The sequence below is a fragment of the Brachyistius frenatus genome, unplaced genomic scaffold (assembly GCF_029030835.1).
Source record: "Brachyistius frenatus isolate BFR_SWC_R1_liver_20210118 unplaced genomic scaffold, ASM2903083v1 Contig_363, whole genome shotgun sequence".
In the NCBI taxonomy this organism is placed as follows: domain Eukaryota; kingdom Metazoa; phylum Chordata; class Actinopteri; family Embiotocidae; genus Brachyistius; species Brachyistius frenatus.
This window is the reverse complement of record NW_027210962.1, coordinates 100,186-117,033: the sequence shown is the minus strand read 5'-3', so window position 1 is coordinate 117,033 and position 16,848 is coordinate 100,186. Positions and strand designations below refer to the sequence as shown.

Here is a 16,848-nt window from a genome sequence, read left to right as displayed (position 1 = left end):
ATAATCCAAAATTATATTATTATTATAATACCTTATTGTAAACCATTCATCGTATTGTGACAGGATTTTGTATGAAGCTCACAGGAGAAAAGACAGAAAAATGCACAACAAAACATTGAAATTAGACAAAGAAAACGCACATTAATCTAAAGAGGAAGCAGGAAATTCATTATTCGATATTTGAAGAAGATTATGAGCCCTTAAAAGTAACTGCAGTCTCTTTGAGTGTGAATTTAGTCAATCGGGAAACTGAGCAGACTTTTGTTGCATGAAGGTACGTCCTTCTAAAATCAGCAGGACATCAACACAAAGAGGCTAAAATGAGGGTTTTATGTTGTTATTAGTTTGTTGCTGCTGTGATGTATAAAGATATAAAGATATAAAGATGTGATTTAGGCAGCAAATTTGAGAAAAGATGAATGAATGAAAATCAGATGTAAAAGCAGAAATGTACAACTTTATGAAAATGATAATCAGAAGTGAGATTGTAATGAAAGATAACTTTTGGACCCAATCCTTGTTTAATTAACACACGATGAGCATTGTTTGTTAATGAATATTTCCACAATTGAGATTTCAAAATATATGTTAAATTACCAGAATATTCAACTCGCCATTTTAAATCAGTTTTAACATGAAGGAGGTCGTGGAGAATGTTTTTAACGAACATTAAAACAACATCATGTGTCTGGAAGCAGCAGATGAAAACTGGTCTGAAAAGAGGTCAGTGATACTGTGATAATCATTTTAAAGGTCTTGATCCATATCATACAATGTTTTGGGACTCCTGTTGATATCAAGACATGAGAAGATACTTCAAATTATGAAATTGTTAAAGAATTTAATCAGAAGTTATCATTTTAGGTAAATCTGTGAATTTGGGTCAGTCAAATTAACTTTGTGATATTAAAGATGAGGTTTCAGTCCTACTAGAAAGTTCTTGGTAACGATAATGCAAAAAGTTAACACTCACTGAGTGTCCCTTCAGAAAAACAGAACACTTTGTACTCAGCAGCGGTGAATAACTAATCTTGTTAGTAGTTTATCAGCTGTTTGCATCAGCGTCCAGATAAACGTGGCCTGTGAGCGCTGAGAGGCTGAACAGCAGAGTGACAGCGCCGTGACTCAATCAGCCGACGGATGGCAAGTAAGGCGGCGAGCCACCGTCATCTGTCACGGACACTTGTTGTGTGTCCTGGCAGCGTTAGTCATCCGAGGACCTTCCTAAGCCTCACTGCCTGTACCTTTAGGTCGGTAACATCGCAGTCACCATGGTAACAAGCTGTAATAAGGACGGTTGTGAATTTGGAAAACTGGTGTAATGAGTGATAGAGGATCACCAAGCACTTCTTATATTTCAGTTTCATGTTTTGGACACGATAAAGAAGGTAAAGATACAAATGAAAAAAGATGAGAGATGCTACGAGGCTCACGGTGTTTCCAAAGAAGGGAAAATACAAAATCGGCAGAAAATAAAATAATGAATCATCATACCAAACTGTGCAAAACACAAACTACCCAAACAAGGAGAGTTGACTCCACAGCATGTCTGGATTAGGGACGGGTCATTATTTTACCATTTTTAATGACAAATTATAAAAAACAGATTTTATAGTTAGAGACTATCATCTTGACATAAAAAATGTGCCTGTTTTTATCTTCGCCTGGCAGTAACTCATTCCTGCCAGAAGGTGTCAGTGATGCATGTAAAAGCTGTTTACTAACATTTTACAGAAAAAAAGATTAATGGAGCAGATTAACTGGTCATAAACCTGAACTTCAGACTTCCCCCTAAACTGTGACATATTGTATGTAATATTACATCTGGCATTTTATGCAATGACTCGATCACATTAATCACCACTGAAATAAATAATGAATAAAATCACCAGCGGTGGCCCTGGGTGGTCGGGAAACAACAATGTTTTAGTTGGTTGTATCTTTAGAATCTACTTAAGACCCACAACAGATTACAGGTAGAAGGTGATGTTGCTCCACATACTTAAAAAACACACACTAAGATGTGTTCTTGAACACAAGAAAAAAAAAAGGCTGCAGTCGAGTGAAACTCCTCAAACCTCCGTCCACGAACCGAGACAGCGGTGAGTCATGAGCAGGGAACGTGAACTTCGGTAACCCCGGCAGAAACCCTCAGCGAGGGGGGGAGGGGGTATGTGACAGATAAATGGGGAGAGAGCAGACAAACCCCTGGACTGTTGTAAATCCTGTCGGGTATAATGTCCGAGGAGCAGCTGCAGCCGAGCGGCCGTGACAGCAGGAGCTTCTTATCAGCCGAACCACAGAAGCCGCCTCGCTGCTATCGCTTCACATCCCCCCAAAAAATGCAGCACTCAAGGGCAGCGCCTCGATCCGTCGGAGAGTCAAACAACAGAATAATGCTCCTATTCAAGCCTGAGTGTTGCCATGATAACCAAACTCTCACTACAACTTCAACAAAAACAAAGCACGCACCCTGAGAGATCAATACTTCAAAGAGTTCAACGCCACCGTAATACCGTAATACAGAAAGAACTGAACAAACAGAAACTCACAGTCACTCTGGGTTTTGAATGATAAAAAAGTGTTTACAATCAAAAAGATCAAACAAATCAGGCACATTTAAAGGCCAAAAGTTTCCCATCACATCACCTGACAACAGGTCTGAATCTGGAGAAACATATTTACACTGTTCTCTCTCACCCTGCTCATAAACACAACGTGGAAATGCTCTTGTAAATCAGATGCGGTCGGACTGAACCGGGATCTGTTCGGACAAACCAGATTCGTCAGAAGTTTGGTGGAAATAAAGAGGGAATTCCCAGGAATGTGCCCCACTTTCTTCTGCTTTTAGATGAAGGTTTGACTCACATTCCTTCAGCCTGACTCGATGCTTCGTCAACCCGCCCGCTTACAAACACGCAGGAAGTGGCTGCTGAAGACAGACATGCTTCTGGGCAAAACAAGTTCTGGCCCACTGCACCAGAAAACACTCTGCATGGAATCTACGGTCGTTCCTGGATCCTCCCGCCCATAACAGATTATTTTTGTAATCAAAATCCCGTTTGTCAGTAAAACTGAATGAAGTAGCCAACAAATGATCCCCTACAGTTTTGTTGGTTTCAGTCGTAAACTTGAGAATTTCCTTTTAACGCCTCTTTAATGCATCACAACATTTTTTGATTGTAAATCAGACCTCTTTGTTTGGAAGTCAAAACCTTTTGCTTGCAAGTTCAATTGCATAGACAACAGTTTCAGTTGTTGGGATCCACAGCTGCACACCAAGCAGCAACCATCAGTGATGTCATCAACCATCAGCGATGTCATCGTTGGTTTGTGAACGTTATGAATCCTCCAGTTCAGATTCTGTCCGTCACCATCTTTGCCAGTTCGGAGCGGTTTGGAGCAGGAAGTGACCATATTTGGACGAGCTGGGGGAGGAGCCAGCGGTGGATCTGACCGATCTGATCGGAAACCTGACGATACTACGTCCCGCCCACCGATAGCTGTAACCTGACTGCACCACAGGCCTGTCAATCAAACAGACACGCCCCCAAAAACAGGTCTTCTTGAATCTTCTTTTCTAATGAATGAGGGATTATTTTCAGATGGACCTCCAGAAAACTAATAAGAAGGAGTGACTTTAGCTAACAACACCGAGATAACTGATGGACACATTTTATTCACTTTGGATTTGATGAGAGAAGTTGAATGGGAGTCTATGGAGCCGGAGGCTTTTTGGAGCCGACCTCTAGTGGCACTTGCTGGTATTGCAGCTGAAGACACTTCTGCAAAGGCCTCATTTTTCAGACCTGGAAGCTACGAACACTTTTATATACAGTCTTGTGAGCTCAACACACAGTCAGCTTCTGCTGAGTGTTTACAGTGGGAACAGTGGGACTGCGTATGTAAAGCCACACTGTGGATCCAAGTTAAACCCACCAATCAACTCTCGTCTCATCCATCAGCTTTGATGTGGAACACTACATCCAATTCAGTTTGCAAACACAACTTTTTCACTGGAAATCAAAGAGGTCTGATTCACAATCAGGTTTTTGTGACACAATTAAGAGGCTTTGAAAGCAAAAGCTTCAAATCTGTAACCAAAACCAAGCAGATCATTTTACTGTCAGTTCTTATGGTTCTACTTGTGATTTGGATTTTTGATTGCAAGTGCAGGGAATTTGCTCTCATAGCTGTCTTTTATGCTTTCATTAAAAAAGAGACAAAAAAAAAAACTTCACACACCTCATGATCTCTCTGAGCTCAGGCAAACAGGTGATTTAAATAAATATCAAAATAAACAGTCTGAATGGGATCTAGAGATGTTTTTTCTCACTCTCTCTTGCCCTTTTCTTTGGTTCAGACATTTGTTTACCTACTTTTTCTGGATTGGTCCTTTTCATTTGATAAGCAGCTTTTGGGGCAATTAACCAGTTGCACATTTGCCAAATCAAGCAGCTGGTTGGTCTCAAAGTCTTTTCTCTAGTAAAACCAAAAAAACAACTATTTGAATCGCTTATAAACATAAATTTCACCTTCCACCTTTGTGTTTTTTGTCCAACTAAGGTTCGGTTTGATGTGTTGTCTAAAGAGTTCGCAGCTGATCTGAGCAGCCGCACTCAAAGAACTAAAATGGTTGGACTCAGCTCCCCTTTCCAACAGCAGAATCTATCCGACCATCTGACAGAATAAAGCCGGTTTATGTTGCTGAAGCCTAATGAGCTCATTACTGCCCCCAGAGGCCGGAGCAAAGAAAACAGCCCCTTCTACTTGAACCTAAGAGTGTCAATAAGGTGGTTGTAGCGGGTGAGACTTCACAAAGTTGTTTACTGTGCATTTAAAAAAAAAAAATACAGTAGTTCACAATAAAAAATAAAAAAAACACTTAGCACCTGATATCTGCGATGAGAAAGTTAAAGGGCTCAAACTCCACCAGGTGCTACTGATATATTTAGTTCAAAACTCCCATTAGCTGATCTATAAAGCTGTTTGTTATCATCTTTATTCCATAAAATCACATAATGTTCAGTATTTACAGCAGCGAACATGAGCCGAATAAATATATTCAAAACAAAGACGCGGATGAAATTTATTTATAGAAATGTGTTGAACCTTTGTTGGGAAAAAAAACTACAAATTTGCATCGCATTCATCAAACCAGAAGACAGGTTTGTATTCACTGGTCTGAATGTGGTCACTGTGTGTCCCACTGAAAACAACGAGGTGTAACTGGGTCACAGTGTCCCGTTAACATGTACATGTTAGTTTCGTTCTGATGTGTCAGAGAGGTTGGGGGGGGGGGTAAATAATTCACCACCAAAAAGTGCATGTTATTCTTATTAAAGTAGCAGCCAGAATATGTAGCTGTAAGCGGCAGCATGCGGTGCTAATTAGCACAAATCAAGTCACACAGCAGAAGACTCGATTACGATGTATGAACAGATGTCTGTTAGTGGGTGTCAATAACAAAGCTGCTATTATTTTAAAAAAAACCAACGTAAATGACATAATTTTATTGTACCAACGTTTTCATATTAATCCTCAACTAAATGTCACAAATATGATAACATGGACTGAATAAAAATGGGAATTTGAGTAATGCAACTCTGAAATAAATATTCTATGAGCTGTTTCTTTGCTGCTCGTGTTTTTGAAAGAAAAAGAAAAAGGCCGGACCCACCAAACGTCTGGCATCCAGAACCGAGCCTCCTCCGCACTCATTCCAGCTCTTATCAGATCAACGCTCACCTACAGCATCCTGACCGGGAGAGACCGTGGATGTAGATGTGGGCCGGAGGAATGCCAGAACAATAAAAGCGTCAGCGAACAGCCGAGAGGCCGAGAGAAGAAAGTCACATGAGCCTCGATGGATGACGATCGTTCTGGAGTGGAATGAATTGATTTTCATTTCATTGATTTTTCAATAGTCATTTAAATTAACCAACAGTGAGTGAGTGAGGAGGACATCTAATAGCTACAATGGCAGTAATTCAGCCGCATTTTAACCTAAAGATAAATAGCTGTAATCCAGAAAACGAATTTAGGAGCAGAGTGAGAGCAAAAATTACAACCCTCAACAATCTTTTCTTATAAACGTAACATATTGACTGAATATAAAACAATTAGGATTATTAAACATGTGTAATGAGAATACACTGACCATTGGTCCACATAGGATATCCCAAGACATCTGGTTGTTTAAAACTAGCCATTTTGTACTTGCATGAAAACACAGAATTTCCTGTAGCACTTTCAGAATAAAAGCCTCCCGCTGGTTTGTCGATGGAAAGCCTTTTACTCTGGCCAGCACTATAAACATGAACGTCTGACCAGGAGGTCAGTGTGTAAGCTGTGATGGATGTTTAAACAGACTGTTTGGATCATAATGTTCCTGCTGGCCTACCAAGTCTGGCTGCTATATTTGTGGTCCTGATGGACTTTTAGTAGTTACCTCATCTCCAGAGCTGAAAGATAAATCTGGTGAGTTCAAAGTTATATAATCACTGACAGGGTTGATGGCAAAAATAATAAAGACCCACGTTGTAGTGAAGGAGAAAGATGCCCTACGGAAAGTACATGTCAACATCTCTAAAAACTTCAGCTGGCTGAGCTGCTCATCAGTTCACAAACACGATCACATCACCTCCAAATCAAAGAGTAGCAGCCACTTAGCAGAAGAACGCACGACAACAAACAGACAGAAGTTAACCTTCATTCTGAGTCAAATCCCCTCGAGGTTGAACAGAGAGTGTGTTCGGACGAGTCCCATCAACAGAAAACACACCTGCCTTCGAAAGAGACCATTAGAGGCAAAGTCTAAATGTAGATCAGCTGGGAAACTCCCAGTGGAAAGAGAAAACATGCCCCTGAAAAAGTCAACAGCTAAACAAAGACAACAATAGCATGCATCCATTTCAACCCCATAGCACAAGCCAGCGACTTCCCCTCGCCAACAATGAGCGCTGAGAGCCAGTGAGGTCATCTGGAAGTGGGGCAAGAGACATTGGTGGTGATGGTGGTGGTGGAGGAGGGGGGGGGGGTTAAATGGTGAGGCGGGGGTGGTCTGATCAGTGGTCATTTGTGGGGAATATCTGTCAAATTTCATGGAAATCCTTCACATACCATTCATAATACCACAAATCCTCAAATTCCTTTGGGAACCATGAATATTTGTGATAAATATGTCAGTCAAAAATGACCACAAGCACAGCAAAGAGTAGATGAAATTATTTGGAGATATTTTAAAGAAATGGGATGACAATAATAATAACAGAAGTCAGATTTATCTGCTCATAATGTTTTAATAACGGACTCAAACGGATAAACAAAATATGCCAAGTCCAAGAATTCACTAAGTTATTTGGTTTGTGAAGCAGAGAATGAATAAAAAAAGAAACCTTTGGTTCAAGGACTTGACAGAAAGCTGGTAAGATCCACAGGTGGACAGGGAAGGTTTCCTACATGAAGGATGTCCGTTTATATCGGCGGTTTGTTTGGTCAAATGTTCCATTTTAAGATGATACTTAAAGTGAAAAATCAGCTGATTTGGATCCGCCCCACAGTTTTATAGTTCTAATGGCATTAGTCTCACCCTTCTACACTGTTTCATGATAATCACGGGGATAGTTTTTCCTGCTAACAAACACAAACACACAATACCAAAAACATAACCTCCTTGGATTAGGAAAAATATGTTATTCATTCAGTCAGTCTTTTCTTTTGCCTCTTATCTTTCCATTTATCCACTCCCCTCTGCTGCAACCATCGTTTCAGTATCAACTTTCCAAACTACTGCCAACTCAAAGGCTCTATTTCTGTATTTGCTTGTGCTTCTTCCAGCAAAAAGCTGACGTGAACATAAACAGATTTTGCTGTGAAATGAAGCAGACGGACCGACGACGAGCCGAAGAACTCCCGATTCAATTTTAAAGATGACCTCCATCTGCATTTCCTGGAATGAGATGATTATTTGTTTTATCTAGCTGTAACAGGCATGTTTAAAGTACCACTGTAAATTCAAAGTGACAGGAATGAGGGAGAGTAACGGAGTTGGAGGAGGTTTGTTTTCTTTTAAGCTTCTTCCACTACTTTCTGTCTCACTTTCTTTTCTCTTTCTATCGCTGCCTCACACATAAAAACTAATCCTCCACCTTTATTTAGCCCTCAGCTGAGGACGCTGCTGCCCATGTGTCGCTTAAAACTGGGTGACAGACCTGTTGTGACATGTATTAGAAGTCCGCCCGGGCAGCTAAACTGGCTTTGTCAGCCGTTATCAAGCAGTAGTGGAGGAAGGTGGAGGGAGGTGGAGGGACAACGGCCCTTTTCTGGCCTGAACAATTGCCTGAACCTGTTAGAACAGATTTTACAAGATATAATCACGTCTTTCTGTTTTTTCAATGAGGAATAACTTTGAGACTGCACGAGAAAGTTGAAAGTTTACAACGTTTCCTAAGACAACAGAGCTGCCATGCTGACACTTGACAAGGCGTGGGCAAGGTAGGTTTGAGTCAGAGTAACGAATAACAGCACTGATCCAAACGAAACTTTAGGCGAAACCAAGCAGCAACCATCAGTGATGTCATCATCCATCAGTGATGTCATCGTTGGTTTGTTGACGAAGACACCAAACAGCTGCAGGGTTTCAGGTTAAATCCAACTAAATGCTTGTAAAATCAGTAAAAATCAAGACAGCCGCAGTTAAACTCACTGAATAGCTTAAAATCTGGTTTGAGCTGGAGGAAGGTTCAACTAATCAGAACCAGCGGTGACGTCGCCCGTTGGTTTGTTAACGCTATGAATCCTCCAGTTCAGATTCTGTCCGTCACCATCTTGCAAGTTCAGAGCAGGAAGTGACCATATTTGGACGAGCTGGGGGAGGAGCCAGAGGTGGATCTGACCGATCTGATCGGAAACCTGACGATACTACGTCCCGCCCACCGATAGCTGCAACCTGACTGCACCGCAGGCCTGTCAATCAAACAGACACGCCCCCAAAAACAGGTCTTCTTGAATCTTCTTTTCTAATGAATGAGGGATTATTTTCAGATGGACCTCCAGAAAACTAATAAGAAGGAGTGACTTTAGCTAACAACACCGAGAGAACTGATGGACACATTTTATTCACTTTGGATTTGATGAGAGAAGTTGAATGGGAGTCTATGGAGCCGGAGGCTTTTTGGAGCCGACCTCTAGTGGCACTTGCTGGTATTGCAGCTTAAGGCATCGGCCTCTTTTTTCAGAAGCGGATGCTCTGTCCACTTCTATATACAGTCTGGGGTCACAAAAACGGTGAGAGAGAAGTCCACCTAACACATCCGTAAATAACAAATGTCGCTTCTTTAAACCAAAAACCTCTCAGCATCGTCCAGATCCAGTTCAGTCAAGACCTCGACCCTCCAACCGCTACAGAAACCAGATCCTCTGAATCACGTCAGATCAAATCCCTCCACAAACTTCTCTCCTGCTCAGTCTGTCTCTGTAACGGACTCTATATAGAGAAATAATAACTTTAAAATAAAATACTCGTATATATTTTGTGTCAGCTGACTATTTCTGTTGTTCTGTTGCTTCAAACAGTTTCTGGTTTGTGGATGTCTCGTTATTTTTCTTCTGAAGTTGAAATGATCTCTCCCAGTTAATGTCTGCACAGAGTAAAACTACCAAACATGTCACATCTGGTTCCGTTTCCAAATCGGTTCAGTTATGATATCAGACTTAAAGGCAGCTGCTTGCTTCCTCTCAGGCTGGAGCGCTCGTCACCATCAGGTCTGCTACAGAATCTTTCCCGATAGATAGTTCTGTATTATACATCCTCCACAGGTTCAACCAGCATCATCCAAAGTTTCCTCTTGCTTCAGGATAGTCCCACTTTCTCTTCTGATTTTCAGCAAAGAAGAATATTTCTAAAAACACAGACCTATTCCTTTAATAATGAAAGATTTATAGAAACAGACAGATTCAGATTTGAAGTTCCTTCAGGCTGCATGTCTCAACGTGTGATTTTATCCCACAATTTAATTCAGAAACTTAAAAAGGAAACTTCAAGCAGCCTGTTGCTGTTCAGGGAGCGTCAGAAGCCTCAGATTTATATCACATGGAGGGAAAACGAGCCTCATTTGGAGCTTCTCTATAAATACACGGTTGGTTATGTGTTTTTAAATTCTCCTTATGTAAGACCGCTCCAGATGATCAGACTGCACCAGAACCGACAGCCAGTTCACAATTTAAGAGACGTGAAGTGAATAAAGTGTTTTTCCAGGCAGCGGGCCTTCAGATTCCAGCTGCTGTCTGTTCCTGTCGTTCTGTCTGCCGCTGAGATCTGAAACTCTGCTGCTCCACTCTCTTCAGACAAAAGCTAGTCTGTCCGAGTCGGACGGTCCGGATCCTGTTTCTCAGCCGAACTTCCACCTGCGCCTCAGTCGCTGCTTATCTTTGAATAAAAGCTCATCACGGATTGTGACTCCGCTCGCCGTGACCTGGTGCGACATCTTCCCCTCGACGTGTCGGCAGCAGAAAAGGCTGATTGAAGTCACAGTTTTTCACTCCAGATCTGGGTCACGTGGGTAAAAATAGAGTACGCGACATCCAGCGTGACATAAAGTAAACTTGAACTCAGTTCTATTATGTTCCTGTAGTGACATCCTCTTTGTTTTTGAGTGAGTGTGAGATTATTTCTTCCATGTGGGATTACTCTCGTTGTACTGTGTTATTATGTCACTCATCTGGGACCGCTTAGAAGTGCGTATATGAGTCACTGTGATCACAGAGGAAAATCACACTGCTGCTAGATTTTGTTACAGCAGCTTTGTGTCTCTGATTTCTAGAACTTTCAACACCGTCCAGCACTGATACCTCGACTTTAATAACACTTCCTGACCGATGCTTTTTTTAAAAGGAAATCTTAACCTCCAAATCTTTAGTTCTTATTTTGCAGTTGCTCAGTATTTTTACACAGTCGAAGCAGTTTCCTAATATTATTGGAGCCTGATAAAATGCAGCCACACTTTTCATGTCTTCTTAGACATTTTTTTTACTCTGTGTTGGTACGAGGATGCTGCATGTTTTACTGCAGTGAGCCACAGGTTGAGAATTGAGCTGTGGTGGTGGCTGATGCAGCGTGTGCGTGCAGAGACTCTGATTAAATGAACGTGTCCGAATGCTTCTCGTATTTAGTAACATGCCTCCTGCAGTGCACGCAACCTTGTGCGGCCAAACTAGTTTGAAAACTGTTAAATAAAGCGTTCTAATAAGAGATTTAACAGGAAAACTCGGTGTTTCCCTTCGATTGGGACCTCCTCCCGCTCCGGAAAGAAACGCATCTCAATCAAAACCATGTATATGGCGGGAGCCTGTGATAAACTGGAATATTGTATTCATGTTATTTACCTAATTTATGAGCAGCTGTTTGTTTCCAGCTCAGTGTGAGAGTCTCTGCTGTGTTTCTGTCCTCTGATCTCTGTGTGTCTCACTGTGGGCGGAGCTCCACCTCCACCAGCAGACACAGGTGGAGGCAGCGAGGGGAAATCGTCCACTCGGTCGCGTTGACAGCGCTGTTCTCTCGGACAGGTTCCAAAATAAATACATTTTAAAAGGGCTGAAATGGGGCCGGCCGACGGCATACCGGGCGGCCGGCAGGGCCCACTTAAATAAGTCTATGAATAGGAAACACTGCAGATTTTTCGAAACCTTCAGTGAGTTACTCAGAAACTCAGAAAGGTGTGAAGTCAGAAAATGAGTTTGAAAGGAGTGAAATAAGACGTTCTACAGTGAGAATTTCCTACATTGAAACCAAGTGATTTCATCTACACGGCGGGCCGCCGAGGGGCCACAGCAGCAATAGAGGCTTTGTTTTCCAACGGTCCTGAACTGGTCGGATCTGTTCTCATTCTTTGATGTCCTGTAAACTGATTTCTGAATGAATGAGCCAACAGTTTGAAGCACTCGCTGTTTAAGGCCTGTTGAGACAGACTCAATAAGCTTTGTTTAGCAGTGTTTTCTGTAGGTTTGGCCCTTAATCCTGCCTCTGTGCTACTGGACCACATCCTAATTCTGACTATTTTTTAGCTCAAATGTTCTGCTGTAAACTGTTTTTGCTGCAGCTTCTTACATCTGTGTCGAAGCTGGTTTCTTGGCTACCGTGAAAATAAAATGACATCGGGAAAACGTGATTACATAAAGTCAAAGAAAGCACATAAAAAACTCATGACACTCAAACAGCTCAGGTGCACACTGTTACACACCAAAGTACATGCAAAATAGATCAGTTTAAGACTTAATCACTAATCTAATCTAAATCTATTATCTTCATTTAGAAGCAAAAATATGATTAATATTTGTAAGCAAATGAGGATTTGATGTCTTTCGTTGCCGCACGTGACAGTAAACTGAATATCTTTGGAGTTTGGACTTTTAATGGGAAGAAACAATACTTATGAAGATGTCATCTGGTCTGTGTGAAATTATTACACACATTACTGACTGTTTAAACTAAATGATGGAGCAAAACAAAGAATAAGAATCAGCTGAATCAGTAATGAAAATTATTGGTGGGGTTGGATATTGAAATGAATGATTATCAAAGACAGTGGAAATATATTCTCAGATGTGAATGCAGAAAAAGTCCCCCACGCTGAAGAAACGCTGCCACGTCCTCGTGAATGTTTTTGCACGTTTCAACCATTTTCCAAGCAAAAATGTTCAAACGTTTTATGGCCCTAGAATTCAAATTTTGGGGATTTGCTGCTTTTTTTGGTCCCATGCGAACGTTAACTGATCATTTTGGGGTTGTGAACTGTTCTTTTGGACACCAAAGTATTTCTACTTGGACGTCAGATATAAAATAGATATATTTTCATTAGTTGCCTTAAAAATCACAGGAAGTGTCTGCAGTAAGTCGCCAAGTTCAGTGTGATCAACAACTGAGGAGGAGTGAAGCAACCAGCACGAGCAGCAAGCCTTCCACACAAACCTGAACTTCAGATAGTTTCTAACCAAGAAATTTCAAATATTACTGTGAGCTCAGATTTACTTCCACTCTTCTCATATCTTTTGTCACGTATAACAATACAAGAAACCAGAAAGAAACTCTGATACAACCGGGACACGCCAGCATCCTTCCTCTGGTATCAGCCTCCCACTGCAGTAACTCTACCTCGCCACCCGATCCTCTCAGCTACATGATCTACTGCACACACACACGGACGTTGGTGGTTACAGGGAGCCAGAGGGATCAACAGATGACCGAATCCAACCCACCCCCACCCTGATCTCTACCAGTGATCTCTCGTGCTGTAACACAACCTCCGCATCGAGTAACGTTCACCTCGGCAGCAGGACGGGAAGAACGGCGGGGACCGTGGAGGAGACCCCTCGGCCGCTGCAGGAGGGGGATTAAGCGTTAAGTAACTGTGTTAGAGGACAGGATAAGATTAGAGCGGAGGGACGAGGCGGAGCAGGTTAGTTGGAGACCGAAGACCAACAGGACACACTGAGGAAAACAGCAGCGTTTTAATAACAGGCTCGTGATGGCAGTCCACGTCAGACTGATCAAAACAAGAACACATCATCCGGACCGAGAGGACAAACAGAGGACATTATGTTATGCTGTCGTCCTCATCCACCCTTTTATATAAGACCAATAAATATCATCCTCCATCCTTATCGAATGTACAGGAAGTATTGATTACAGAGCTTACTCCATAAAAACAGACATTTTTACAGATAGCAGTGAAACTAGATCTTCGGTTTGGAGGCTGAAGGGGGAGACTGACGCAGTGGAAACGGAAAAAGACCAGTTATAGACATAAAAATAGAGACCATTTGGTATACAGCCACAAGAAGAAAAAAAAATGAAACACGCACGCCGCGCTGCCAGAGAAACCAAACATACTGAACACTAAGCACAAGCTCCTGTCATTAAACATGCATAACGTCATGAATTACCACGTCTGAAATGGATTTTCTGCACGATGCAGACTCGCAAGCAATCAAAGTAAAACCAGACATGCAATCGAATGCAAAGAGTATTTAAAAAAATCCCTTCCAGCTTTTCAATATGAATAAATGATACTGAAGTAAATATATTTTAGTTTTTTTTAATTAATGGCTGAACAAAGAAAGCACTGTAACTTTTTTGACTTGTCAGTATTTTGTGCTACTTTTGGACCAAACAATTTATTAATTAATCTACAGATTAATTTACAATGTAAGTAATTGTCAGCTGCAGCCTTATTGTCAACAAACTCTCTTTCCCTTTAATTACGACTGCATACATCCATGACTGTCGACTACTGTCAGCCCGATGAAGCTGAAACAGGAAACTTAGACTTCCACATGAACAAACTTCATTTAAAGCTTTGGAGAAAATAACAAACAGATTAATTGATAATGAGAATAATCATCAGCTTGATAATAAGTGCTTTGGTCACTGTTTACTCTGATTAACGTTGAGAGTTCTCATAACTGGACGGATTTGTGTGTGTTGATGTGGATTGTCTCCACTACGCATCTATAATCCACCATCACTTACAGTACGACCACAGTAGAGATGAAACAAGTGGATTATTCAATTAGACAGTCAACAGAAAAGTAATCAGCAACTAGTTTGATAAGTACTTATTCGATTTAGTATGTTTTTAACAGATGATTTAAGTATGAGCATTTTTATGGCCTTTTTTTGGCTTCTGTTACGGCTTTAATACACTTCTTTAACCAGACAGTGAATTTATTTCTAACTGAAGTTGGACAATATTTCCTGCGATACAAAGATAATGTCCATAACCTGGTTCATTCACAGTATTCTGGAGGATATTTTGCACACAACAAGCAGTCGATGCAGAAGACATGAAAAAAACCGTTTGATTTGACGCCTTGAACTATTTTCAATATCAGAATTCCTCATATTTCCTGCGGTTTGATGAGATGTGACTCGGTGACAGCTGCAGGAGGGCTTAGCTCGGCATGTGGTCGGTCGAGTGAATGAGTGTGTGTGCAGAGAGAGGAGTGATAAGCACAGAGGTGAAACCTGCTAAAACAGCAAGTCATCCTGTAACAGTGTTGTCGAGCCGTCTGAGGAGCCGCAGCAACGCTCCTGTTACATTTTTCTGCATTTGTTATGAACCACTTAAAACTTGTGACACCTCCATGAAAGGACACAAAAACCTGCTGTGAACTTTCCAGCCACTCAACCATAAGCTGTTTAAATAGCTGCATTATAAAGAGGCTTAACAACAGGGTTTAAAATATTGGATTAGTACTTGTGTTACACTATACCACCTCAGCTACAAGACCAGATGAATCACCGGCTCATTTTACTATTTCACTTCATATTTCAGTTGTTTTGACAGTTTACAGTTGGGTTTAAAAGTGTTGTAAAAGCAGACAAAATATTGAAAAATATATTTGACTTGGTGGCAACTGGTCTTAAATAAGAGTCCTTTTTAAGAAATAATTTCTTATTAGCTCAGGATTGAGTCAGAATCTCCTCCATGGACCCTGAAGACCTGTCTGAGTCCTGGTTCTGGCCGATCAGCCTCCTCATCACAACACAACAAACCGCAGCGGCTAACGGACCTCTCCTCCCCGCCTCTCCTTCACCCTCCTCCTCCTCACCTCCAGCAGCGGCAGGTCCGGGTCGAGGTGCGTGAAGCTGTGCAGGACCACCGGGCTGCGGTCCTCCACCACCTCCAGCCTCACCCCGTCCCAAATGTTCCGTACCCTCCACGACGAGTCGAACATCTCGACCAGCTGTTCCGGCTTGACGCTGCGCGCCTCGGTTTGCATCCCCGGGAAATAGACCATGGATGCCCGCGGAGCTGCCGGCTGGACTCACAGCAACGGTCGCGACATGTTTTTTACAGTTTTATTGGCGTTTAGTTTTTCAGCCAAAGAGTCGCAGCTGCTTCGTGAGGTTTCAGCCGCTCTGAGGGATCATCGCCTGTTTGCAGCAGCACCGTCATGACTCAGACCGGGGCTTTACTAAACCACGCCCCCAGCCCCGTGAGGCCTTCACGGCTGACGGAAATAACACGAATACGGGAAGAAACCCTAAAAATGTATCTCCGCTTCATACTTTTAACTTTTGATCCACTAACGCCTTAAAAAGACTTTCATGTAACTCTACTGTCACCACAGTTCCTGAATGGAAACACTCTGCCATGACATTTACTCATTTTGCTCATGATATGTCTTCTTCCTTATAAACACGACATGGACATATCAACAAGTTTAAAAATTGGATTTGCCTTGGAGCTTTTTCAATATAATGTTATATCTACTCAGAAAAAAAAGCAATATAATAGCAATAATACCGTCATCCCAGGACCAAGTGTTGTAATAAATGGTGTAAATCAGCTGTGTTTGATTTTATCCACACATTCAATGCTTTTATTTTACTGATAGGCTGACTTATGTATTTTGTTTTAATTATAAATCCTCTCAGAAATCATCTCTCTTAGTCAACATTGATTGTTTTTAAATGTGCTTTGCAAATAAATGACTTTGCCCATCATTGACAAATGTTTCCATAATGAAAAAGTCGTGAGATATTTTATAATATCTGTATGGTTTCTGATTGTTTATCAGAACAATATTCCACTATTGTTTTGTTTTGGTGTGTTTGTTGTTGTCTGTAGTTCTTAATGTGCTTTCTTTGCTGTGCTTACACTTCTTTAAGATGGAAATTTCCTTTCTGGGATCGATCATTTTGAGATTTTGGAACAATAACATCATATTGATTATTGGCATATGTAGTTCACTCGGTTGAAATTTTGGATCTGTCAAGAAGGAGTTTCCCCCAACACATAACTTCTTTACCTTTTTTTTGTACATATATATTTATATTTTCTCTAC

General features: G+C 41.4%; 1 protein-coding gene across 1 annotated transcript in view; it reads right to left on the bottom strand.

Annotated features, from left to right (window-relative positions):
• Positions 1-15,822, bottom strand: part of LOC138636256 (ral guanine nucleotide dissociation stimulator-like) — a 30,026-nt gene extending 14,204 nt beyond the window's left edge. Inside the window, 1 exon segment of the mRNA XM_069724191.1 lies at positions 15,610-15,822. Within this exon segment, the coding sequence (XP_069580292.1) occupies positions 15,610-15,798 (189 nt within the window). The 5' untranslated portion in view covers positions 15,799-15,822.
• Between the last annotated feature and the right edge of the window lie 1,026 nt (positions 15,823-16,848).